The sequence below is a fragment of the Nymphaea colorata genome, chromosome 2 (genome assembly GCF_008831285.2).
Source record: "Nymphaea colorata isolate Beijing-Zhang1983 chromosome 2, ASM883128v2, whole genome shotgun sequence".
In the NCBI taxonomy this organism is placed as follows: Eukaryota; Viridiplantae; Streptophyta; class Magnoliopsida; order Nymphaeales; family Nymphaeaceae; genus Nymphaea; species Nymphaea colorata.
Window position 1 is genome coordinate 1,959,650 of NC_045139.1, and position 26,095 is coordinate 1,985,744.

At 37.0% G+C, this 26,095-nt stretch overlaps 2 protein-coding genes and 2 non-coding genes across 6 annotated transcripts; 2 read left to right on the forward strand and 2 right to left on the reverse strand.

The window, feature by feature from the left end:
- Positions 1–4,437: 4,437 nt before the first annotated feature.
- LOC116248199 (disease resistance protein RPV1-like) lies at positions 4,438–10,933 on the reverse strand. Of its 2 annotated transcripts, none has more exons than XM_031620851.2 (5): positions 9,764–10,933; positions 8,086–9,199; positions 7,482–7,778; positions 5,098–7,056; positions 4,438–4,843 (listed from the first exon to the last, which is right to left on the reverse strand). In XM_031620851.2, exons 1-5 carry the CDS (start codon positions 10,303–10,305, stop codon positions 4,664–4,666), a joined length of 4,092 nt encoding a protein of 1,363 aa, XP_031476711.1. In that variant the 5' UTR covers positions 10,306–10,933; the 3' UTR covers positions 4,438–4,663. The 2 variants fall into 2 exon arrangements, with proteins under 2 accessions (XP_031476711.1, XP_031476710.1); XM_031620850.2 differs by having other exon boundaries at positions 7,482–7,781.
- A 4,555-nt stretch (positions 10,934–15,488) lies between these two features.
- On the reverse strand, positions 15,489–21,455 carry LOC116248200 (disease resistance protein RPV1-like). 2 transcript variants are annotated; one of them, XM_031620853.1, is made up of 6 exons: positions 20,306–21,455; positions 18,777–19,878; positions 18,166–18,456; positions 17,642–17,774; positions 16,314–16,450; positions 15,489–15,922 (listed from the first exon to the last, which is right to left on the reverse strand). In XM_031620853.1, exons 1-6 carry the CDS (start codon positions 20,845–20,847, stop codon positions 15,845–15,847), a joined length of 2,283 nt encoding a protein of 760 aa, XP_031476713.1. In that variant the 5' UTR covers positions 20,848–21,455; the 3' UTR covers positions 15,489–15,844. The 2 variants fall into 2 exon arrangements, with proteins under 2 accessions (XP_031476713.1, XP_031476712.1); XM_031620852.1 differs by having other exon boundaries at positions 16,314–17,774.
- Positions 21,456–24,129: 2,674 nt separating this feature from the next.
- LOC116249369 (small nucleolar RNA R11/Z151) lies at positions 24,130–24,215 on the forward strand. Its single transcript, XR_004171139.1, has one exon. It is a non-coding gene; the product is annotated as a small nucleolar RNA R11/Z151 (small nucleolar RNA).
- Positions 24,216–24,376: 161 nt separating this feature from the next.
- LOC116249371 (small nucleolar RNA Z152/R70/R12) lies at positions 24,377–24,479 on the forward strand. The gene has a single exon (XR_004171141.1). It is a non-coding gene; the product is annotated as a small nucleolar RNA Z152/R70/R12 (small nucleolar RNA).
- Positions 24,480–26,095: the final 1,616 nt, after the last annotated feature.

Below are 26,095 nucleotides of genomic sequence, written 5' to 3' on the forward strand. Positions count from 1 at the left end.
CACAGAGACATAGGAATTTTAATTGGCCAAGTAAGGGCTGCTTGAATGACTTAGAATCCATCAACTGTGATGGCACAGCTATCTCACTAGCGTCAAGCTCTTCAAGCGATGTCAACTGCCAATTAAGTTTCAATATGGTGACGTTCTCACCACGAGTGAATCTTAAGACTTTCAATTTGCCAAGCAAAAGCTGATTTAATGAACTTGAAGCCTCCGACTGTAATAGCAAAGCCGTAATTTGGAAGCAACGACTGAGGCGAAGCTCTTCGAGTGAGGTCAATCACCAAACTAGGTCTGTGCCTTTAGGGTTGGTGGAACGTGTAATATGGCGGCTAGTCTTCCTTCAGACTTGGTAGTTGGCCCTTTTTGGCATCATTGAATAAGGCGTCTACTTTTACGGCAGGAATTGTTTTTTCCATGAGAAAGTTGTGCCTAATTGGTTTTAGCTTACAATATAAAAGCAGTTATTGCTAACCTCTTATGTTTTTAATCGTTGAGCCTGGGGCTGCACATGAGCCGAGTTTAGCTAGCTCGAGTTGAACTCAACTCGGACTCCAAAAACTCAAGCTCATGTCGAGTTAGAACTCAATTTGAGTTTCATATAGGAGGCTTGTGCTCGACTCAATGATATAGTGTTGAGCTCAAACTCAACTCAATTAACTTGTTTAACTTAACCGGTCTTGTTTTTTTAACTTGTTTAACTGGTTTCTATTAATTAATTCAACTATAAATGGCCATCTTGCATAAAATCCAAAGAAAGAATATTGTACAAGTGTTTCCATCCAAACATCCCCTAAAGAAAACCTAAGAAACAAAAAATCTCTCTTTCATAACTTGCTTATATAGTTGACCCGAGCTTAGACAAGTTTAAATGAGTTGAGTTCAACTCGAACTTGTTCAACATTTCAAGCATAAATTATAAAGAGTTTTTTTTTTGAGTAAGTTTGAGTGGAACCCAAGTTGGATTCACCCGGTTGTGCAGCCCTACTTGAGCTTGTGTTGGGGCCGGAAGATATAATTTATTTTGTGGAGGCCCGTCTTCCCTCTTTTTGTAGTCGACGCTTGTTGGCATCATTGAAGAAAACAGCGATTGTTGGCATCATTGAAGAAAACAGCTAGATTGTAGCAGTTGGCACTTTTTGGCACCATTAAATTGAGATCATTGGCATAATTAAATAATTTGGCCATTATTGGGATCAATAAAGAAAGCAATTAACTTGTTAGTTGGTCCTAGGGGCGGAGCAAAAGTGGCCACCGGGAACCTTGTTCCCTTGTTAAAATTTTGAAAATATAATTTCGCACCTTAGTGAAAAGTTCATCGTTCCACCCCGAGTTTGCCTTTATTAGCATCATTTAATATTTTTTTCAATAAAGACATCTCATCCAAATCGGATATATTGACATCACTACAAATTTATTTCGCAAAACCTTTTTGGGACATAACTTTTGTTTGAATATTTCCCACTCCATGGATACTTTTCTAATAGATGTGAATGCACTCTAAGTAATCTTACCAGATACTAAACGATTAAACGATTTTATAAAATACACCAAAACCAATAATTTTGATGTTGATAGGGATTTTCTTAAGCAAATAAAAAAGAATGGATCGTATGAAAGCAATAACTTGAATGTCAAAAATGAACTAGCTATATATATTTATATTTTGTGTGTGTACTTTTACATATATATATTTATATATATAACAATGAGTGGTAGTGAACACGCATACGTATTCAAATCATTCAAATCGAGCCTCTTGATTGATTGCAAGAGTTATTTGCTACACACTAAAGTATCTACACATGGCAATAGTTCTTTAAAGTTTATTCTATTTTATTTGTATAACCTGACCATATTTTATTGTTAAGCCCTTCTTTTTCCAATCTTTCCAGTTATACGCTTTTATGACATATTTACTCTCGTGCACTACTTTAATACACAAAAATCGTGTATAGTGCAATCTTTCTTTTCATTTTACCTTCGATTAAAATAAAAGATCGACCGCACGCCCCTTGGGCTTTTACCCACCATCTCCTTTTACTTTTATCTCAATGCCCTTTTCACTATTTTCTTTGTAAAAGCTTGCAATCACAAATGCATGGCTTAATCTAATTCAACTTAGATGTACATGTAAACATATCTATTTTCTGAGTATCTAAATTCGAATTCAGACTTGAATGTGATAAAAAAAAAGTCATATTTTGAATCTGAGTTCACAATATGAATCCGATATTTGAATTCACATTTAAATTTGAATCCAAGTTTCAATCAAAATACGTTGACTATCAAAATTTGAGGGCATTAGATCATATAGGATATTTATTTAAAACTAAATCTAAAACGAATCCAACTCCAAAGAGATATTTATGTAGAACTGAATCCATATAAGAATCTGATCATATATCGTTCCTTGAAGCCAAATCCGATCTAATTTCTTAATCAGATATTAAGATTTTTCCATATCAAATTTTTTGGAAACATTTGATCAAGCATCTGGTCCAAAGTGGATATATTGACATCCATGCAAATATATTTCACAAACACAATATTAAAAAGAACCTTTTTTGGGACACAACTTTTTAATTAATTCAGAATATTTCCCACCCCATGGATATTTTTTTTATAGATTTGAGTGTTCCCTAAGTAATCTAGCCTGCTACTGAACGATTTTATAAAATACAATAAATCTAATCATTTCAATGCTCATAGGTACTTTCTTAAGCAAATGAAAAAGAATGGATCATTTGACAGCAATAACTTGAATGTCAAAAATGAACTAGCTATATATATTTATATTTTGTGTATGTTCTATATATATATATATATATATATATATATAGATATATATATATATATATAAAGTGAAACTAGTTGGAAAATATGAACTTTTTTAAATTAATTGAAGGTTGTTTCAAAAGTGGTACGCGGCACTCTTGAATCCGCAACTCGTCGACTACCCATATGAAGGCACCGGGTCCTCCGGTGTGAAGAAGCCATAAATTAGCTTAGCTGTTGCCTTCCAGTTGTCTACCAAAATGAGCTTATTAGTTTTGACTTTGTCGATTCTGCTTTTTGTTTTTCACTTTTATTTAATAATATTACTATGTTTGATTCTTCTCCTCTAGATATAAAGTGAAACATTTTTATTAAGAGTTAATTGTTAAGTAAACTTATTGGATTCAAGTTAATTAAATTATATGCTGTAGTTCCAGATATTAGTGGTCTCTAGTATGATGACCAGACTATGGGATGGGTTTCTTAAATTAATAAAAGGAATTTAAGAACCTTTTCATATAGAATTAAAACCGGTGAACCCATTTTGACAATATTATATAAAGTATAAGTACGAGTCGAGTTTTTTATATTAATTTTTGAAATTAAATTTTTTTAAGGAAAGCCAATAATACACCTAAGGTTTCAATATTAGTAAAAAAAAAACGAGCTCAGTTTGTCTTCCCTCATCAGCGACAAGAAAAATTTTAACCATAAAAGAAACATGCATAATATTTAAAACTTTAAAAAAATCCACGAAGGAAAAGTAACAACTTGAGTTTTCCTTTTTTTGAACAATATGTGAAGATTTGGTATCGACTATGCATTGAGTAAATTAATTTTTAATTACTAACGGACACCTAAAAAGGTCTTTTACATTTGTTTTCGAGTAGATCAAGCGCGCCCTATAAGATATTAACAACACACAATTTCGTGAGGTTCCATTAGATTGGTGTATCTGTATTTATGGATTACCGAAAATTTTAAATTGTATCTCCTTTGTAGGTCCCACATTGACAAATCCATCCTATTAACTCCGCATTTAACATTAATTCTGCAATTAAATTTAAAAAAATTTACACCACAAATATGTCTTCAAATAACCACAAATAACAAAAGGTCCCACCCTCGCCTCAAAGGGCATAGCATAGCTGGTCGAGTTAGGGACCTGTATTAAGGCAGGTCTCTAGTTCGATTTTCGTAGGCACTATGTTCATGTGTCTTAAGGCGGTAGGACGCGGCATCCAAGCTGAAGGGTGCACCATTGCTATCTCTGACACCGACGCAGCTCAGGTCCTCGGAAGCAGGGGGAATGAGGGGGCCTTCGAGCCTTGCTTGGGCGGTGGGAGTTAACACCTCTCGCTCACCCAAAACAAAAGGCCTCACCCTCAACCTTCCAACTACCACAAATATGCCTTCAATTTTTCCATGAAACTCACCAAAAGCCTTATTTTAAAAGCCCAAATTACAAATTTGCGCTTCAATATCAACATTAGTATTTAAAAACATCAAAATAAAATAAATAAATAATCATGACGCCTGCTATCGACAATGGCGCATCGACCTCGTTAAAGAGGGAGGATTGGGGACATCATCACACCAAGTGGGAATCAATCTCTCTTGCCGGAGAGCAAAACTTGAGAATGAAGTCGGTGAGAGAGGTTGAGGTAAAGTTTTATTCCACATAAATAAAAACTACACCAAATAATAATAATAATAATTGTTGGGATATATATATCCACAACAATTATCCTTTTGTCTCTTGCTCCAATCTTTACAAAGCAGAAAAAAAGTTAAAAATAAAAACCTCAAACAAGAAATGCGGATCTCTCTAACAATCTCCCTTGTTACCGCAAATAAGTGGGACAACACCCTCCACCTCCAAAAATTAATTCCAAAAGTAAAGTTTTCTTCCTAACATGGATTTGGATCCTCCTCCCCATGGAGGGGATCCAGCCCAACTCAAGCTTCCCATATGCCAACTACTTGAGTGAGATCGTGCATCTGATGATTCTTCCATGCTGCCAGGGATGGTCAACTCCTCCACCAAACTTGGAAAGTCTGCCTCCTGGAAAGAAAATGGAGCAAAGAGATATAATAAATTTGCAGTGGCTATCTTTATCTATGGGAAATGAAATTGCAAAGGATGGATTACTCCCCACACAAAATCGAATTATTTAGTTTTTCCATTCCCGTGCATTTCAAATTATTGACTGACCAAATAATTTGATAAGAGTCACAAGTTAGTACAAAATTAAGGGGAGCCTAGCAAGCGAATGGACAAGAAACGAAACTTGCTCGTTAAGATGATATTTTAATTACCTGTACTCTTCTTTTGAAAGAGTCGGAAAGGCTTCTACATCCTCCAAGCTTCAGCTTCCTTAAACCTCTCAACTGCTCAACACCGGGAACATCCACAAGCTTTTGGCAGCCGGTTAGGTCCAAAACCCATAAATTAATTGCCTCTGAAACATCTGCTATCTCTTCCATTTCACAGCAATCTGCTGCATAAACGCTGCGGATAGAACGGGGTAACTGAGGCAAGAACTTAAGCCGTTTGCAACCAACAATTGATAGATGGGTAAGTTGCGTTAGTGAGTGAATGGAGCTCGGTAATTCTTCAATAGCTGTCCCACTCAAACTAAGATAGCGCAAACTCTTCAGGTTGCCAAGTGCGTTGGGCAAAGATGCAAGACGTAAACATTTTGCAGCTTCTAGTTTTTCAAGACTGATACATGAAAGAATCCATTCAGGTATTTCTTTCAACAAGTAACAATTGTTTAGAGACAAATGCTTCAGTTGTTCCAACTGTCTCATGGATTCAGGCAAAGCTGTTATGACGGTGCCATCAAGCAAGAGCTGCTTCAGTCGCCCTGAGTTTCCCAATTGTGACGGCAAAGTCGCAACTTTACAACAATAACGGAGGTCAAGATGTTCGAGTGAGGTCGATTGCCAAGCGTCCTTAGGCAGTTCGTTTAGTGATCCACACCCTCCCAAATTCAAATGATGCAAGCTCTTGAGATGCCCAATAGATGGATGAAGTTCAGTCAACTTCTCGCAATGTCTAAAATCCAATTTCTCTACATGTGGCATGCAGGTCAAATCTGGACAGATTGTAAGGTTCTTGCAGGAAGAAAGTCTCATGACTTTTAATTTGCCAAGCATGGGCTGCTTCGACTGTGATGGCAAAGCTGAAATTCCATAGCACATACTGAGGTCAAGCTCCTCAAGCGATGTCAACTGCCAAACTTCTTTAGGCAGTTCCTTTAGTGATTCGCATTTCTTCAAAGACAGGTGAGTCAAGCTCCTGAGATGACCAATAGATGGACAAAGTCGAATCAACTTAACACAACCTTCAAAATGCAACTTCTTTAGATGTGGCATGCTTGTAAAGTTTGGAGATATGGTGAGGTTTGGACAATCAAAGAGATATAGGGCTTTTAGTTTGCCAAGCATGGGACGCTTCAACTGTGATGGCAAAGCTATATTTTGGGAGCAACAAGTGAGCTTAAGCTCTTCAAGCGATGTCAACTGCCAAACCTCTACAGGCAGTTCCTTCAGTGAGATGCATCCCTCCAAAGACAAGTGAGTCAGTCTCTTCAGATGCCCAATGGATGGATCGAGTTCCTTCAAGTTCCAGCAACCTTCAACATCCAATTTCTCGAGATGAGCCATCCCCGTAAAATTTGGACAGAGGGTGAGGTTCCCACAATAACTAAGATGTAGGATTTTCAGTTTGCCCAGGAGCTGATTTAATGACCTGGAATCCCTCGACGGTGATGTAATCCTATTGCAATCACTGAGGTCAAGTTTTTCGAGCGACGTCAGCTGCCAAACTTGTTCAAACCCTTCTTCGAGTGATATACAATCCCTCAAAGACAAGCGAGTTAGGCGTTTGAGATTCCAAATAGATGGATGAAGTTCAGTCAACTTCTCACACCTTGTAAAATCCAATTCCTCTATATATGGCACGAACGAAAAATCTGGACAGGTGGTAAGGTTCTTACAAAAAGAGAGATTTAAGACTTTTAATCGGCCAAGCAAGGGCTGCTTCAATGACTTAGAATCACTCGGTTGTGATGGCAAAGCTATAATTTTAAAACAATATCTGAGGTCAAGCACTTGGAGTGAGGTCAATCGCCAAATGGATGGATGAAGTTCAGTCAAGGCCCAACAACCTTCAAAGTTCAATTCCTCAATACGTGGCATGCCCGTAAAATCTGGACAGACGGTGAGCCTTCTACAATGTCTGAGACTTAGTACTTTTAATTGGCTAAACACCTAAGGAGAGAAAAAAAAAAGAAAAAAAAAAAAAAGCCTTGTCAAAGCGAACGCCATAAGCATCAACCTAGGGATGTAAGTGACTTAGAGCAACATATTATAAGTGATTTGCATCAATCTTGTCGATCACAATTTCTAGAAGACTCAAAAAACGACACACAACACTAATAAGTGGTTACCTGTATTGGCCTTTTTCTTTATTTTTCTATTTAAAAATAAAAAAAATATTAATAAGCATTTGTTTGATAGAATATAAACAAATTATTTATGTGTCTAACTCCTTTCCTGGTCGATGTAATGCATGTAAAGGACCGCAACATTGATAATTAATGTTGGTCTGTATAATACCATCTTGCCAATAAAAAAACGAAACAAATAAACAAAACTGAAAATAGACATATACGTGCTAAAGGATTTTCATTCACCTTGGTGGATCCAAATCTTTTGCGGCGCCATACTTGATGCATATTATAACACCAACATAAGTCGAGAACCACAATATTCTCAAGAGAAAGCTTGCTAGGAAGCCTACCCAAGTCCTGTGAATTCCAACGCAACCATCTGAGCGTCCGAGGAAAATCTCTATATTTACCTTTCAATCTCACGTTCCACAGCTGAAGCATTTTAAGCTGAGACATTCCAGCAAAAGACTTTGCGTTCACGCATAGTGTTGGATAATCCCGTTCACAAGAGAGATTGATGGCTTCAATTTTTTCTGTTCCCTGCTTTACAAATTTGATGACAATTAAAAGAAATTAATTTCTATTATAACTTTGGGAAATACGAGTCTTATAATTCAAAAGCACATCTGTAGGGCATCCCCCAAGCATACCAGCTAGCAACTCTACTTTTCAAACCATGGCACATCCACATTTTACTAACAGCTTGTTTTCTTATATGGGAAGGCATAAGGTACTCTAATGGAACCACCACTATATAAAATTACTCATTAGAAAGAAGCTAGAGCTAACTAAGCTACTATTAATAATACCATAAATAACCATTAAAGTGATAGATCCAGTAATCTACCTTCTTTTCTCGCAGTACTTTTAGTATGTCATCTTTTTGCCACAACCTGCTACGGTTTTCTGGATTTGGGCTTTCATCTTCCACAATTTTTCTTCCCATGTCTCGAATATGGTCATGCATTTCAAACACTCCTGTATGTTCATTTATATTGACCAGACACTTGTGAATTAAGACCTCGATTGTTAGGTCTGGGTGGAAATAGCGTTCTTTCCACATGAAAGTAGCAAAACTTCTTTTTTGACCGATAAAGAAGCATGCTATGTCCAAAAATATACTTTTTTCTTCTTTTTCAAGGGCATCAAAACTTATCTTCAACCTCTCATGAATATCTTTGTGTTGATCTTTCTTCAACTTTTTCAGCATGTCTTCTCCCAGTTTGTTTGTTTTCTGGCACAAGAAATGTCTACCAAATATTTTGAGGGCTAGTGGCAGCCCAGCAACAGTAGCTGCAACTTCCTTTGATAACTTTGCAAATTCAGCCGGTGGCTCCTCTTTCCCAAATGCATGCCAACTGAAAAGCTGAAGCGATTGAGCAGAATCGAGCTCCTTAATCTCGTACACATCTTTCACTCTTAGTGTTGGTGGCTCAATCAACACCTGCATATCTCTAGTAGTAATGATGATTCTTGACCCATGACAAAACTGATCCACGCTGCCGACCAATGCTTCGAGCTGTGATTCGCTATCAACGTCGTCAAGAACTAGCAGAACCTTCTTATGCTTAATTCGATGCATGATCATGCTGGTTCCATGATCTTTGTTATTTACTTTCACATTTTCAACCTTGAGAACATCACGAAGCAGCTGTTCTTGGAGGGAAACCAGTTTGGACTGTTTTGCTGCTTCTCTAACGTCTGAAATGAAGCTACAAGCATCAAAATGCAGAAAGAGTTGGTTATAGACAGCCCTGACAAGAGTCGTCTTGCCGATCCCACCCATTCCATGGATCCCAACCATTTTGACATCATTCTGAGATTCAAGCTCCAGCACCTCCACCAACTCTGCAATTCGAGAATCTAGACCTATTAGATGTGTATCTCCAATAAATAGAGGGGCGTTGTTCACTTCAGTCAAAATCCTCGTCACAATTTTTTTTATCTCAGTTGCCTCGTCTCTGCCAAAAGGCCAAAAGAATACAAGTCAAAGTTATGACTGGTTGCAATCAATGCTTTGAGTTTCTAAGAACATAAAGCTTAATTCAAGTATGAAATGTATGATTCTTAAGTCAGTTAATATTTTGCAAACAGGGAATCACTTCTTTATAGTTGGTTAAGGAAAGCTGTAAATGAGAGGAATTCGTGGCTTCCAATTATGTACGTTTTGATATAAATCTCACAATCTGGGCAGTTACGTTGACACGATCAGATGACCTTCCAAGTAACGCACAAATCATCCCTGGTTTTAATTATCCCTGGTTTTTACTGTGTAACCCAAATAGAACATATTTTTCAAGCCTACAACCAATGATGGTTTTCTATGCCCGCTACTGATATATATATATATATATATATATATATATATATATATATATATATATATATATATATATATATATATATATATATATATATTATTCCACCCATGTGGTTTATCGTATAAAAGAAGGTCAAATTTTTCATTAATTTGCAAATTTTAATGCCAGACAAAGAGAGAACGATGTAGGAACTACGCTACTTACACACAACCATTTGCCAAGGTATACCCTGAGACTTCCCCTACTTCTGTCAAAGCATTTCTCCATTTCCTCACCTCCTCCTTGTTTGTTATATCATTTTTACCATATCTTGTGAATGCTGGTTCAAAAGGGCCAGATTGACCACGAACGTCTCTTGGTTCCACATCAAAGAAGACTGGTATGATGAGCCTCTTGCACTCCACCATCTTGGTTATTTCTTTCAAACACCACTCTGAATCGGCATAACCTTTGGAGAAGATGGGCACAAATATTTTGGATGTCTCTATGTACCTAAATAGTTCCTTCACCTTCTGTCCCTTCTCCAACTCTTGGCTATCGATGAAAGTGTGGATGCCCTTGTCTTGCATTGCATGATGGAGATGGCCGGTGAAGCCGTTGCGAGTGTCTGGTCCCCTGAAGCTGAGAAACACATCATACTGAAAATCATCTTCCCCCACTGGTGGTGGAGACGATGGAGAAGGTGCAGCTTCATCATCCTCATAATCCGACTGGTCGGAATATCGGGGTAAGCTTGATCTTTTCATAACTCTTAAACTGGCTCCACAATGCCAAAAAGTGAAGTGGAAACAGAGAAATCAACAGTATTAATTCGTCTGGCGTCTCCTCTTAGGCGATGTCATACCATCGATCACCTTTAGCTAGCGCTTTGGTATTCACTTGGCCAGCACATGCTCGCCTCGCCTTTCTGCGTCTGTTCAGCACCTGCTTTTCCTGTCCTCCTTCCCTCAGCTGCTTCTCCTTGGCCTCTCGGTCCAACACTTGGGACTGATGCTCGTTCGGATGAGGAAGACAACCAAGACAGAAGAGATACGCATGAGGTAATTGGGTTGTCAATGAGTGTGTTGGAGAGATGCAACGCTCCAGATCTTCCAAGTATCTGACAGGAAAGGAAGTTTTCCTGCTTTCGAAGGTGAAGGAGGCTTGAGATTTTTGGGAAGGAAGCAGTGGCTTAGCCTCAAAAATATTTTGGGAGGCCACTCATTCTCGATCTTCATATCTGAAGGAACACGATGTTATGCAGGAAAATATTGAGAGGAAGAGGTGGAGGCGGCTCTTCCGCTGGATGTTTGTCGGAAGGTTCAGATGGAGCTGCCAAGTGCCTTCCTCAGGACGCCGCTCGGTACTGACCACTGAAAGTCCCTGTTTCTTCATTCTTGGTGGACGCCGATTACAGATAATGTTTGTACCAAGACAATCTTTTATGGGTTTTTTTCTAGGACCACCAGATTATTGCATTGTCAAATTCATCCTATTTCAGTTTAGATTTTTATATTAAATTTTGGAATTAAATTTTCTAAGGAAAGCCGTCCATCTTTTGGGGATAATTTAAATATTAGTAAAAGGACAATACCCAAGTATTTCCATTGTTTAAAAAACAACATCGAGCTAAGTTTATCTTCCCTTATCAGCGTAAGAAACATAAAAGAAACATACATAATATTTAAAACTTAAAAGTATTCCATGAAGGAAAAGGATCAACTTGAGTTTTCCTTTTTTTTTTTTTTTTTTTTTGGGCAATATATGAAGATTTGGTTTCGACTATGCATTCCCTGAATTAATTATTAACTATGAACGGACACCAAAAAAGTCTTTTATGGACCTTTTTTTTCTTTCTAATTCTTGGTTACTTTTGTTTCCAATTAGATTGGCGTATCTGTATTTATGGCGAGAGATGTTGAGGCCCTGACCCTGGATTGAGGGCGCCTTGCTGTCCATAAAATCCGTAGAGGGGATTGTAGAAAAGGAAATTTCTAAACTAAATCAACTCCAAACTCAAGAAAGTTGATTCTAAAATACTAGAAATCATTCCTAAGTAGAGATAAACCAACCAAGAATGGACTGATTTAATGCTAGAAATTTCAAAATTTTCTGGGGAATTCGAGAAAAAAATATACTGGCAGTAACAGTATTCGGTTTTGCCCCAAAATCTAGTCAATTATTGTTGTTTGTTCATCAATTATTGATTAAAATCATTCCAAACTTAATCCTAGAATGTATTCAAGAAAAACCACCTATTTAATAAGTTAGAAACTCACATTTTGCATCAAAACACATGAATTGCCACCAGAAAATAATAAGGACAAATCCAGCACAGACAGCAACGATTTTGATGAAAATCCAATCGATTTCAAGGCATCTTTTTTGCTAAATCTTGTTTTAGAATCTTCTAAACCCATCGAAGACTCCTCCAGTACAGAATGAATTAAAAACTGATCGAAAATCTTGAGATTTTTGCTTTGGAATCATCGTTGCACAATTTTTCCTACGCTTAGATCTAGTTTCCGAATAAGCTTGGGAGGCAAGCAAAACAAAAATTAAACATCTTGTTTTCCAACTGCTGTAAGAAACTACCGCAAATTATAAATCGAGTCAAACTATGTTGCTTTTCACCCCTTGCAGGTTACTTTTTTTTATTTTAAAAAGTTTATTTTGACTTTAAAGGGTTAAATATGTAATTAATCTTATATTTTAATACTTCATTATGCAAAGGGGCTGTCTCTTATTAAAAAATACAGGTCGTTTGACATTGCTTGAAAGTAGATGTTTGCCGCCCATCATCAATAGTAACGAACAAATTTTCCCTAATAAAGAAAACTACATAGTATTTAACATTTTTATCGAAAAAAAATCAAAGTTGGTAGAAAGAATCATAAAGAGATACGCATGTTGTTATTGGTTTGTGAATTTTCTTGGATATGTGGAAGAGATTTTTTTTTTTTTTTTTTTTGAGGTGAAGGAGGCTTGAGATTTTTCTCAAAACTTGTTTGGAAGGGCACTCGGTCTCATATCTTCATATCTGAAAGAATCTGTAAGAGCACCCATTACCTATATATATATATATATATATATATATATATATATATATACCAGAGAAAATATTGGATAATTGAAAGGAAGAGGTGCCTTCTCGGAAGGTTCAAATGGAGGTGCCACATGCCTTGCTCTCGAAGCCTCCTGATATTTCTCGGAAGGTTCAGATGGAGGAAGTCTGATTTCTTGGAGGGATGAGAAGGAACTCGGTTCCATCTTCCCCCATTTCTTTGTTGGTGGAAGCCATGGAGTACAACTCGACGACAGCAACGTGGCGGCGGGAAGTGGACCACAGCGTCACTGTAGGTTCGCCAACGAATTGACCTTGTGTCTCTGCAATTTTTGGAGTGCTTGTGACGGTTCCTGTGCTTCCATATGTGCCAAAGGTGGAAACTCTGCAACAAGTTCGCTGGAAGGACTCCTGTCTTCCAAACTTAGAGTGATCTTCCATATGGATTGGGTTGGGCGACTCTGGCACTTGAAGAACAAATGATGGGCATTTTCTTGAGCTCCTTTCCATAAGTAACATCTGGACGCTAAGAAGCTGTCATTACAAGGAAAATGTACATTTGCTAATGCGCAAACTGCCTTAGTATTTGTTGTTAGTAACGAATAATTATAGTCAATTCTAACGCAGTAGCTGAGTTACAAATTATAATTAGTTACAAAAAACAACTTTGCTACATATCAAAACTTCAAGATGCAAGAAAGCTCCTATTCTCATGAAAGAAAGAAACGCTAGGGGATTTACAAGAACCAAATTAGTGAGATACCTAAGAATCTAATTAGATTGAAGATTGCCTAATTATATGAAAAGAACTATCACTTGTGTGGAAAAATAAAAGAACACAGAATTGGAAACAGTGTCATGTATAAGTTCTCCTTTAAGATGGGAAAAAAAACAGCTTTGATCGAAAAGGCACACATCCTGACAAGCCTGGGAAGTGAGCACCAGTTTTTAGGCTTCCCCGGCTAATCTTCCTTTCAAAGTCACTTATTTATTTTACTGTTGTTCTTTCAATGAAATAACCAACTATATGGGTTTTTTATTTTATTTTTATTTTTTTTGTGTGGTGTAGCTATGAATATAGAAATCTTGGGTATTGGTCGTACGGGTGAAAATTGTAATAATTTTATGAGCCAATGCTCGAGCAGCCGAGCTTTCTTCTTTTCCTTTTTAACGCTCGAAAGAGTACCTCCCTGTTTTGTCTTTACAATTATATTACATACTTGAAGAATATAATTTCTTCATAGATTCTTTGACTTCCATAGATAAAAGCTTAGATTCATATGCCTAGTTTTGTAAAACGAGAAGAGAACCCTGTAAGGTAGGGAAGCTGGTCGCATTAACTGCAATGGAGAGCCAAAAATTAATAAAGAAGCTTCGCCCCGACATTTTACTAACAGCTACGCGGACATTTTACTAACTGCAATCATCTTCTTACAACCATGAAAATTCAATGTCTTTAGCAACTCTGTTTCTCAAATCACAGCACATCCACATTTTACTAACAGCTACGCGGACAGGCATAAGGAAAATTGCTTTCTTTCCAAAGCCTGAAACGGGATTCGTTCTCTGAAAAGTGAAAACCCAACCAGATTTTCTGAAGCTGTCGCTGCTGGATTGCCGGACTTTAACCATAGTTTCATATCAAAGATTATCTTGTCCAAGTTGTATATAGTATATACCAGTATCGGTATTACTCGGAATGTTCAAGTATGAATTAGGCCCACAAATTATGATTCGCTGACCAGGCTTCCGATCAATTTTGAGCTGAATCGTCACACTTGATATAAAAGCCAACCTCAACATATGTGCAGATGTATGTGGTTAAAATATAGTGTAAACTTTTAAGCAAAGTGATCTGGTTTGGAAGTTGAAGGCCGACTACCCACTCGAATGTTGTGCGACGGGTATTTTGGGTACTTTGAAGGAAACATGGACGGATTTATTATTGTTATTGTTATTATTTTTGGGTTCTTCGAAGAGAGTTATATTTTTTCCCTTATAGAGGTGTCCCCGTTTTTAATCACATCGTATTGAAGCTTTTAGTGAAAACAAAAAAAACCTTTAAAGGATTACATATTTGTGACTAATACCAGAAATTCTATTGTATCCAATGAGGGGCTTAGAATTCGACAAACGGAGAGGGAAAGGGAGTTGCGGGTGATCCAACACCCCTCTCTTAAACCACATTAACATCTTTCAGTTCCATCAAGATAGCAGTGCCACTGAAAATAAAACAGAAAAGTAACCATCAGAGACAAAGAGAGAGAGACTTGTGCTATACACAAACACACATACATATGATCAGAATACAAATTAGCTAATAATTTGGGCGGTTTGTCATTCATTAAGACAAGCTTAACTAATTATAAGTTAACAATTTACAAAAAAATGTTGTATTTTGTTTTAGTTTCCAGAAAGGGACCCGCATGTCAAAGCATATGTGCATTTAGTTTCAGGAACTAGCAAAATTTGTGGATTTCACTACACCTTTCCACAACGTCAAATATTTTCAATATTAGTATTTTTCATATATTTCACGAATTGTTCATCATATACCTTCATCCCTGGTAAATTTATAAGTTTTCCTTTGTCAAAGTCAATATGGGGGCGGTGTGGCTTGATTTCCTCTCATGTCTCTTAATTAATCAACAAGCGGTTTCTAGTATATATTAGACACTCTTTTTCCAACTGAGATTTTAACCAAAGATGCGTCTTAGAGCTAGTAGACGTACCAGCACTGTAAGCCTTTTCATATGATCACGAACCAACCTATAATTAGCTCAAGCTCACAAAGAAATTGACTTCCACAAGTTCAATAAAGTTATGAGAAACATGCCAACCAGATGTAATAAGTTTTATCTGTATTTCACAAATGTATCTGTATTTCACAAATGTAACCGACTAATTGTTGGAGCACAAATTTGTATCTATATATATGGGAAATATATAGGTTCCATGGTAAGCCAAAATTCACGACGATGACAACAACAGGACCATCATATATACATATAAATCCTTTCTTCTCTTGCTCCAATCTTCACAAAACAGAAACAAGGCAAAAAAAAAAAAAAAAGCCTCAAACAAGAAATGAAAGCTTTCTGATCTCCTTAACATCCTCTCTTGTTACTTGAAATGAAAATCATCGTCCTCGGTAAAGTTTTCGTCCTTCACTTGGATTTGGATCCTCCACATGGAGGGGATCCAACACAACCCAATCTACCAGTCTCTCGAATGTCCTCTACTTAGTCAGATGATGCATCTGACGACTCGTCGATGCTTCCAGGGAAGGTGAAGCCCTCCAAAATATGAAAGTTTGCCTCCTGAAAAATGGAGTAAAGATATAATCAATTTGCAGTGGCCATCTATGGGAAATGAAATTGCAAAGGAGCTAATTGAACTTTCAAAATCGAGGGTAAACTCCCCAGTATGCAAGCAGCTCCTCAGGGACTTCCTTTTCGTGTTAGGCATCCTAACATCGATGACTTGCATAGATGCATGTTCAAGGGTTAAATGTTAATGAGAAAGCTGCGAAACAGGGGTACTTTCCATCGCGTTGCTTTCTACTTTAGTTTCTTCCATTCCCATGCATTTCAAATTTTTGACCGACCAACAATTTGATAACGGTCACAAGTAGTTCCTACCAATTAAGGGGAGCCTAGCTAGCGAATAGACAAGATACAAAGCTTATTTGTTAAGATGTTAATTAATTACCTGAACTCTTTCCTTGAGAGAGATGGAAAGACTTCTACATCCTCTAAGCTTCACTGTCTTTAAATATCTCAACTGCTCAATGCCAAGAACATCCACAAGGTTTTTGCAGCCGCTTAGATTCATTTCCTGTAATTTTTCTGCATTTGAGACATCTGCTATCACTTCCAATTCATAGCAATATTTTGCATCAAGTATGGTAAGAGAAGGTGGTAGCTGAGGCAAGAATTTTAGCAGTTCACAACCAGTAACTAATAGGCAGTCAAGCTTCTCTAGTGACTTGAAGGAGCATGGTAACTCTTTAATAGCAGTCCAACTCAAATCAAGATTCCTCAACCTCCTCAGGTTGCCAAGTGCGTTGGGCAAAGATGCAAGACATAAGCATTTTGCAGCTTCTAGTTTTTCAAGACTGATACACGAATGAATCCATTCAGGTATTTCTTTCAACAAGCGACACTCGTTCAGAGACAAATGCTTCAGTTGCTTCAAGTGTCTTATGGATTCAGGCAATGCTATTATGATGGTGCCATCAAGAAAGAGCCACTTCAGTCGCCCCGAGTTTCCCAATTGTGATGGCAAAGTTGCAACTTTACAGCAATAACGGAGGTCAAGATTTTCAAGTGAGGTCAATTGCCAAGCATCTTTAGGCAATTCTTTTAGTGATCCACATCCTCTCAAATTCAAGTGAGTCAAGCTCATGAGATGCCCAATAGATGGATGAAGTTCAGTCAACTTCTCACAATATGTAAAATTCAAATTTTCTATATATGGCATGCGCGTAAAATCTGGACAGATGGTAAGGTTGATGCAGGAAAAGAGATTCATGACTTTTAATTTGCCAAGCAAGGGCCACTTCAATGACTTAGAATCTAGCAAGTGTGATGAAAAAGTTGTAATTTGAGAGCACCCACTGACATCAAGCTCTTCAAGCGATGTCAATTGCCAAACTTCTTCAGGCAGTTCTTTTAGTGATTCGCATCCCCACAAAGACAAGTGAGTCAAGTTCTTGAGATGCCCAATAGATAGATGAAGTTCAGTCATTTTAGCACAATATCCAAAATTCAATTTCTCTATATTTGGCATGCACGTAAAATTTGGACAAACTGTAAGGTTCTTGCAGGAATCGAGATTCATGACTTTTAATTTGCCAAGCAAGGGCTGCTTCAATGACTTAGAATCCATCAACTGTGATGGCAAAGCTGTAATTTGAGAGCACTCGCTGACATCAAGCTCTTCAAGCGATGTCAATTGCCAAACTCCTTGAGGGAGTTCTTTTAGTGATGTGCATCCCAACAAAGACAAGTGAGTCAAGTTCTTGAGATACTCAATACCTGGATGAAGTTCAGTCATCTTTCGACAATCAAGAAGATCCAATATCTCTAGATGTTGCATGGTCGTAAAATCTGGACAAATGGTGAGGTTCACGCATTCTCTGAGATTTAGTACTTTTAACTGGCCAAACACCTACAAAAAAGGGAAAAAAAATCAGCCTTGTCAAAATGAATGCCATAAGCATCAATCTATGCATTGGTCTTAGCAACAATATTATAAGTGATTTGCATCAATCTTGTCAATCTCAATTTCTGAAAAACTCTAAAAAAAAAATACGTATAAAACTAGCAAGCAGTAACCTTATCGGCCTTTTTCTCTATTTTCAATTTTAAAAATAAACAATATTAATAAGCATTTTTTGTATAAAATATAAATAATTATTTATATCTCTAACTCCTTTCATGGTCGATATAATGCATATAAATGGCCACAACTTCAACAATGTTGGTTGCTATAACACCATGTTCCCCATAAAAACAAAACTAAAAAATAGGCACATGCATGCTGAAGGATTTTCATTCACCTTGGTCTCTCTAAATCCGTGGTGGTTCCATAGTTGAGTTATAGAACTTTCTGATAAGTCGAGAACAACAATATTCTCAAGAGGAAGGGTGCTAGGCAATGAATCCAAGTACCGTGGATTCCAATTCAACCATTTGAGTGTCCTAGGAAAATGTCCATATTCTCCTCTCAATGTCACGTTCTCCAACCGAAGCATTCTAAGCTGAGACATTCCTGCAAAGGACTCTGCGTCCACATCCACAGAATCTTTCGATAGACAAGAGATATCGATGGCTTCAATTTTTTCTGTTCCCTGCATACACATTTGTTGACAGTTAAAGGAAATGAATTTCGTTTTTGAATATGAGAAATACGAGTTTTACAATTCAGAGGCATATCTATAGGGCAACAGTTCTTCAGGCATACCAGTTTCTGGCAACTCTATTTTTCAAGCCATGGCACATCCACAATTTATTAACAACTTGTTTTCAATATATAGGCAGGCATAAGGTACTCTAATGGAATCACTAGTATATAAAATTACTCATTAGAAAGAAGCTAAAACAAATTAAGCTAGAATAATAATAACAATAACAAGTAATAACCATTGAAGTGATAGACTGAGTACCCTACCCTCTTGTTTTCCAGTACATATAGTATGTCATCTTTCTTCCACAACCTGCTGCGCATTCCTGGATCTGAACGGCTCTCATCTTCCACAATTTTCCTTCCCATGTCTCGGATATGGTCATGCATTTCAAACTGTCCCGTATCTTCATTTATATTTATTAGAGACTTGTGCATTAAGAATTTGATTGTTAAATCTGGGAAAATATCTTTCCACTTGAAAGTCGCAAAATCTCTATCTTTCCCAATAAAGAAGCATGCTATATCTAAAAATACTGTTTTTTCTTCTTCACCAAGCGCATCAAAACTTATCTTCAACCTCTCATGGATACCTTCATCTTGATTTTTCTTCAACTTTTTCAACATGTCTTCTCGTTCTTTATTTGTTTCCAAACAAAAGAAATGTGAACCGAATATTTCAAGGGCTAGTGGCAGCCCAGCAGCAGTATTTGCAACTTTCTTTGACAACTCTGCAATTTCGGCTTTTGGCTCCTCTTTCCCAAATGCGTGCCAACAGAAAAGCTGAAGTGATTGGATATCATCTAGCACCTTAAGCTCATACACATTTTCCACTCTTAAAGGCCCAATCAGCACCCGCTTATTTCTGGTAGTGATGATGATTCTAGACCCAAAGCAAAACCAATCCACGCTGCCGGCCAAAGCACCGAGTTGTGGTTCGCTATCAACGTCGTCGAGAACAAGCAGAACCTTCTTACTCTTAATTCGCTCTATGATCATGCCAGTTCCATGGGCGGTGTCATTTACTTTCACTTCTTCATCCTTGAACACATCCCGAAGCAGCTGTTCTTGGAGGGAAAAGAGTTTGGACTGTTTTGCTGCTTCTCTAACGTCTGAAATGAAGGAAGAAGCATCAAAATGTGGACAGATTTGGTTATAGACAGCCCTAGCAAGAGTCGTCTTGCCGATGCCACCCATCCCATGGATCCCAACCATTTTGACATCATTTTGGGCGTCAACCTTCAGCATCTCCACCAACTCCGCAACACGAGAATCTAGACCTACTCGATGTTTAGCTACAAATAGAGGGGTCTTGTTTACTTCAGTCAAGATCCTCTTCACGATGAGTTTGATCAACCTCGCCTCGTATCTGCCAAAAGGCCAAAAGAATACAACTAATACAAGTCAAATTTATGACTCGTTGCAATCAATGCTTTGAGTTTCTAAGCACATAAAGCTTAATTCAAGCATTATGTATGATTCTTAAATCAGTTCATATTTTGCAAACAGGGGAATCACTGTCACATCTATATAGTTGGTTAAGGAAAGCTGTAATGAGAGGAATCACAATCTAGGCAGTTATGTTGACACGATCAGACGACCTTCTAAGTAACACACAAGTTGTCACTGGTTTTCATTTTTTAACCCAAAATGAACATATTATTCAAGCCTACAACCATTGATGGTTTTCTGCCATCGATTCAAAAGTTTATGATAAAATATGCTCTGTCTCTCTCTCTCTCACACACAAACACACACAGAGAGATAAACAGAGAACAGGTAACTACGCTACTTACCCATCAGTATTGGCCAAGTTATACCCTGAGACTTTCCCTGCTTCTATCAGAGCATTTCTCCACTTCCTCACCTCCTCCTTGTTTGTTATATAATTTCCACCGTATCTTGTGAATGCTGGTTCAAAAGGGCCGGATAGACCACGGACGTCTCTTGGCTCGACATCAAAGAAGACTGGTATGATGAGCCTCTTGCACTCCACCATCTTGGTTATTTCTTTCAAACACCACTCTGAATCAGCATAGCCTTTGGAAAAGATGGGCACAAATATTTTGGATCTCTCTATGTACCCAAATAGCTTCTCCACCTTCTGACCCTTCTCCAACTTCTCACTGTCGATGAAAGTGTGGATGCCCTTGTCTTGCAATGCTTGATAGAGATGGCCGGTGAACCGGTTGCGAGTGTCCGGTCCCCTAAAGCTCAGAAACACATCATACTGGAAACCATCTTCCCTCACTGGTGGGGTGGACGATGAAGAAGGTGCTTCTTCAGCATCCTCATAATCCGACCAGTCGGAATATCGGGGTGACCTTGATCTTTTCATAAGTCTTAAACTAGCTCCACAATGCCAAAGCGTGAAGTGGAAACAGAGAAATCAACAGTATTAATTCGTCTGGTCTCTTCTCTTAGGCGATGTCAGTACCTAGCGCCTCCGCATTCACTTGGCCAGCACATGCTCGCCTTGCCTTTCTGCGTCCGCTCAGCACCTGTTTTTCCGGTCCTCCTTCCCTCAGCTGCTTTTCTTTGGCCTCTCGGTCCGACACTTGGGACTGATGATCGTTCAAATGAGGAAGACAACTAAGAGAGAAGAGATAAGCATGAGGCAATTGGCTTGTCATCGTGGAAGGATATGTAGGAGAGATGCAACGCTCCAAATCTTCCAAGTATCTAATAGGAAAGGAAGTTTTTTTGCTTTCGGAGGTGAAGGAGGCTTGAGATTTTTGGGAAGGAAGCAGTGGCGGAGCCTTAAAAACATTTTGGGAGAGCACTCATTCTCAGATCTTCATATCTGATGGAGCACTGTGTTATTGGAGGAAAATTTTGAAAGTCAATCTTCCGCTCGATGCTCGCCGGAATGTTCAGATGGAGCTGCCCGACGTTTCCCGGACGGTTCAGAATGGAGCTGCCGCTAACTCATTCTTGGAGTGTTCTGGAAACGCTTTGTACAAACTATTTTTCATGGGGGTTTTTTTTTTTTAGTACCACCCTTGTCAAATTCACCCTATTTCAGTTTAGCATTTCATATTAATTTTTTTATTAAATTTTCTAAGGAAAGCCGTTTTTTTTTTTGGTGAAAGTTTAACTCTATAACTTTAGTATTTTCATTGTTTAAAAAAAAAAAAAAGAGCTAAGTTTGTCTTCCCTCATCAGTGGTAAGACATTTTTGCCCATAAAAAAACATACATAATATTTAAAACTTAAAAAGACTCCACGAAGGAAAAGGATCAACTTGAGTTTTCCTTTTTTTTTTTCTTTTTGAACAATATATCAAATTAATTTTTAACTACCAACTGACACCAAAAAGGTCTTTTACGGACTTTTTTTTCTCTCCAATTTTTTATTACTTTTGTTTTCGAGTAGATCAACCGCTATACATTAGATTGGCGTATCTGTCTGTATTGATGGATTGCCGAAAATTTAAAATTTATCTCTTTTGTAGGTAACATTAATTCTGCACTTAAATTTAGAAAAATTTACAACGGAACACCCATCCTTTGGGCCAATAACAAAAATACCCACCCTCAACCTTTGAACTACCACAAATAAGCCTTCAATTTTTCCATGAAACTCGCAAAAAGCGTCATTTTAAAAGCCCAAATTACGAATTTGCCCTTCAATATCAACATTATTTTTTAAAAACATCAAAATAAAATGAATAAATAACCATCACGCCTGCTGTCGGCAATGGAGCATCGACCCTCTAAACAGGGATGATTGGGACATCATTCACGCCATGTGGGCATCAAGCTCTCAAAACTTGATAATGAAGTCGGTGAGAGAGGTTGAGGCCCTCACCTTGGATTGTAGAAAAAGAAATTTCTAAACTAAATCAGCTCAAAACTCAAGAAACTTGGTTCTAAAATACCCCAAATCATGCCTAAGTAAAGATGAACCAACCACGAATGTACTGATTTAATGCTAGAAATTTCAAAATTTTCTCGGGAATTTGAGAAATATCTACTGCCAGTAATAGTTTTTGGGTTTGCTCCAAAATTTAGTCAATTGTTGTTGTTTGTTCATCAATTATTGATTAAAATCATTCCAAACTTAATCCAAAAACGTATTCAAGAAAAACCATCTATTTAATCAAGTTGGAAACTTACATTTTTCATCAAACACATGAATTGCCACCAGAAAAGAATAAGAACACATCCAGCACAGACAACAACGATTTTGATGAAAATCCAATCAATTTCTCAACATGGTTTTTCTAAATCTTGTTTTAGAATCTTCTAAACCGATCAAAGATTCTTCCAGTACAAAATGAATTAAAAACTTACCGAAAATCTTGAGAATTTTGCTTTGGAATCATCGTTGCACAATTTTAGGCAGGCTTCTGATTTTTACTACGCTTAGATCTAGTTTTCGGATAAACTTGAGAGGCAAACAAAACAAAAAAATAAACATCTTGATTTTGAAAGAAACGATCATATATTATAAGTCGAATCGAACTATCTTGCTTTTTCAGGTAGAGGCGATGCTCCTCGCTGCATAGGTCTTTTTTTTTAATTTTTTAAAAAAGTTTAATTTGACTTTAATGGGTTAAATATGTAAATTAATCTTATATTTTAATATTTCCTTATGCAAAGGGGCTGTTTGTGAGTTTCCTGAAAAAATTAAGTGCTTATTTGTGGTAGTTGAAAGGTTGAGGGTCCACTTGTTATTGGCTCAAAGGTTAGGTTGTCTTTTGTAAATTTATCTTAAAGTTATTATAAAAAAGATGTTTAAGTGGAATCTTTAAAAGCAAAGCTAATTTTTTACATAAACAACAAATAATGTACCTAAGTTTGTTTCTTACTAAAAAATACAGGTCATTTGATATTGGTTGAAAGCAGACGCTTGCCGCTCATCATCAATAGTAAAAAACAAACTTTCCCTCATAAAGAAAAATATATAGTATTTAACATTTTTATCAAAAAAAAAAAACAAAGTTCGTAAAAAAAATCATAAATTATAGTTATTACAATTAATTATTAAAGTATTTCTTTCTGCAATCCAACCTTATAAATATGTCGTAAGAGAGATTTGGTGAGAAATATATATTAAGGTGGTCATTATTTTTTTTTAACAATATTTGTTTAATAATAATAGAAAAGATTAAACTTTTATAAAAAAAATAATTGAACTAAAATATGGTTCATGTATAATTAGTGCTTTTAAAAATATTAGGAGGATCACTCGCTGTCTAGAACATTTTTTTAACGGTCTGGTTTTTGTTACTCGGTCAAGTAATTCCGCTATCGCCTCCGGAAATGAGCGTAACGAGTCTCTTTCGCTTCTCTCTATCTACTAACCCTAACCCTAGCTTTTTCTTCGTATATAATTCCGCTATCGGCTTATTAACGAGCACAACGCCGTCACACACACTCTCTCTCTCTCTCTCTAACCCTAGCTATTCTTCACTATATAAATCTGCCATGCCCTCTCCTGGAGAATCATTCCGCTCGTCTCTCTCTCTTTCTCCGAGTCCCTTACCACTTCCCCTCTTCTCTCCCATTTACATGTGTTTCGTGTTTCCCTTTGATTTTCCCATCTTCTTCTTCCTATTTCACAAGGATTCCAAGTCTCATCTTGGTTTTATTTGAAGAGGCTAGCGCTATTGGGGTGGCTGATGATGAAAACCATAATCTTAGCGGATTTCAATGAGGCTCGTCTTGTCGATGATCTCATATGTTACACACACTGAGGCCTTCCCCCTCTCTCCCCGTCATCTTTATCTGTTTATTTTTCTTTCTCTCCTTTTATAATCTTGTTTCTCTGGTTGCATTTCTTCTAATTTTTGAAAAAAAAATGAAAATCTGTTTTGGTTTTTGATTTTGTTGGTTTACTCTTCATTCCCTGAGAGCTTGATGACCGCTATGATGAGGTTAACATCTGTGTTCTTTGGGCAGTGGTGGGTTTTCTTCCTCACCGTGAGCCTTGAACCATAAACGACTTCTCCTTCCACTGAGCGTTCTGTCTCTCTCTCTGCATTCCCCTTTTATCTGCTCTATTTTATCTGTCTCCCATGTGTCACTAAACATGCCAAGCTGCCATTATCTATAATAGAAGAAGCGAGTGGAACTAACCAAGAGAATGCCCTAATCTTTGGTTTCTTTAATTTCTGTAAGATACATGGTGCTTTCCCTTATACTCATTTCCGACGTCGCCCTTATTTTTCTATGTTCATTCACAGCATTGTTCTTAGGTTGAACTTCTATCGTCATAGGAATTACAGGTTTAGATTTCCAGGAACTTTACCTTTTTTTATCATATTCTCTTTCATAGGATTCAGATCTCAACAAAACTGAGTTGTAAAGAGGCAAATTACGTTCGTTTTCAATGTTGTAGTTTACAAGTATATGAAACTTCTTGAAAAGTTAGGTCGGTTGTGCAATAAAAATACTGATTTAAGCACTTATTAATTATTAGTCTTCTATTTCTCCAGATTACATACTAATAGGCTCAAGTTTTCAGCAAAAAGTAGCAGTCCTAATTAGTTTTCGTTAATTAGTCGATTTTAATTTCCCGCTATTTTTAGCAAAACTTATAAATAAAATATACATGTATAGCAGAGTTCGAGGGAAAAAATCGCTCTAACAATTAATTAAAAAATTAATTGAGCTTAATATTGTTGGTTGTAAGTATGTGTCAAAGGTACTTTTTAAATATCGTTTTTAAGAAAAAAAAAAACTTAAAAGCTATAGTGTGATTTTACTTGAGTTTCCCTCAACCTTTTTTTCTGCCCCCTCAAAAGTAAAAAAAAAACAACAAATAAAATTTAATTGATGGCAAAATGAAAGATAAACATTGTTAAATATTTTAGGTTGCAAAAGTATAAAATTCATTGTTGGTTTTAAAAACACTATGTATTTACATCATTTTAAGTTTTTTTCAGATGTTGGAAAGAAGGAAACAGCGACATTTTTCATGTTGTTGTTTACAATAGCCATGGTAATTTAATATTTTTTCGATACTTTTTTAAAATTTGTTGATATATATACATTTCAAATGTACATGAATGCAAAAAATTAACAAATTTTCTCTCCCTTTGTCATGAAAATTTTCTAATCTGTCTATTAGTATTGAAAAATGAATTTCTTAACTTCTTTCCCCTACTATCAACCCTGGTAACTACCTTAAGCATAATATTAGCCTCAATGTAAAATTACACAGAAGTATTAGATTGCCTAGATTGAATGTCCTTTCTTCCAGACACACTAGAGCCATCCCTGAACTAATGAGGACCAAAAGTCTCCTCTGAATGTTCTCCTTGACTTTGCATCTTGGAATTCAAATCTCCTTTCGCCATTTCATCAGAAGATTAACCTCTCCACCCTTGTTCCATGAGTGGAGGAATTCCATGGGCATTTTAACTAGCAAACATTATATTTAGTTTGCCGGTTTTAATTCCATATCCTCTGTGGTATTATGACAAGTGAATATACTAATCAAGTGGTCTACCAACACTTTTGGGACCAATTTCCTCTTTGTACTATGGCTCAAAAATGACACACAGGAGCGAAAGAATTATCACCACAATTTGTTCTGAAGCCAAAGAAGCAGTAAGACCACACCCAAGAGCACAGCAT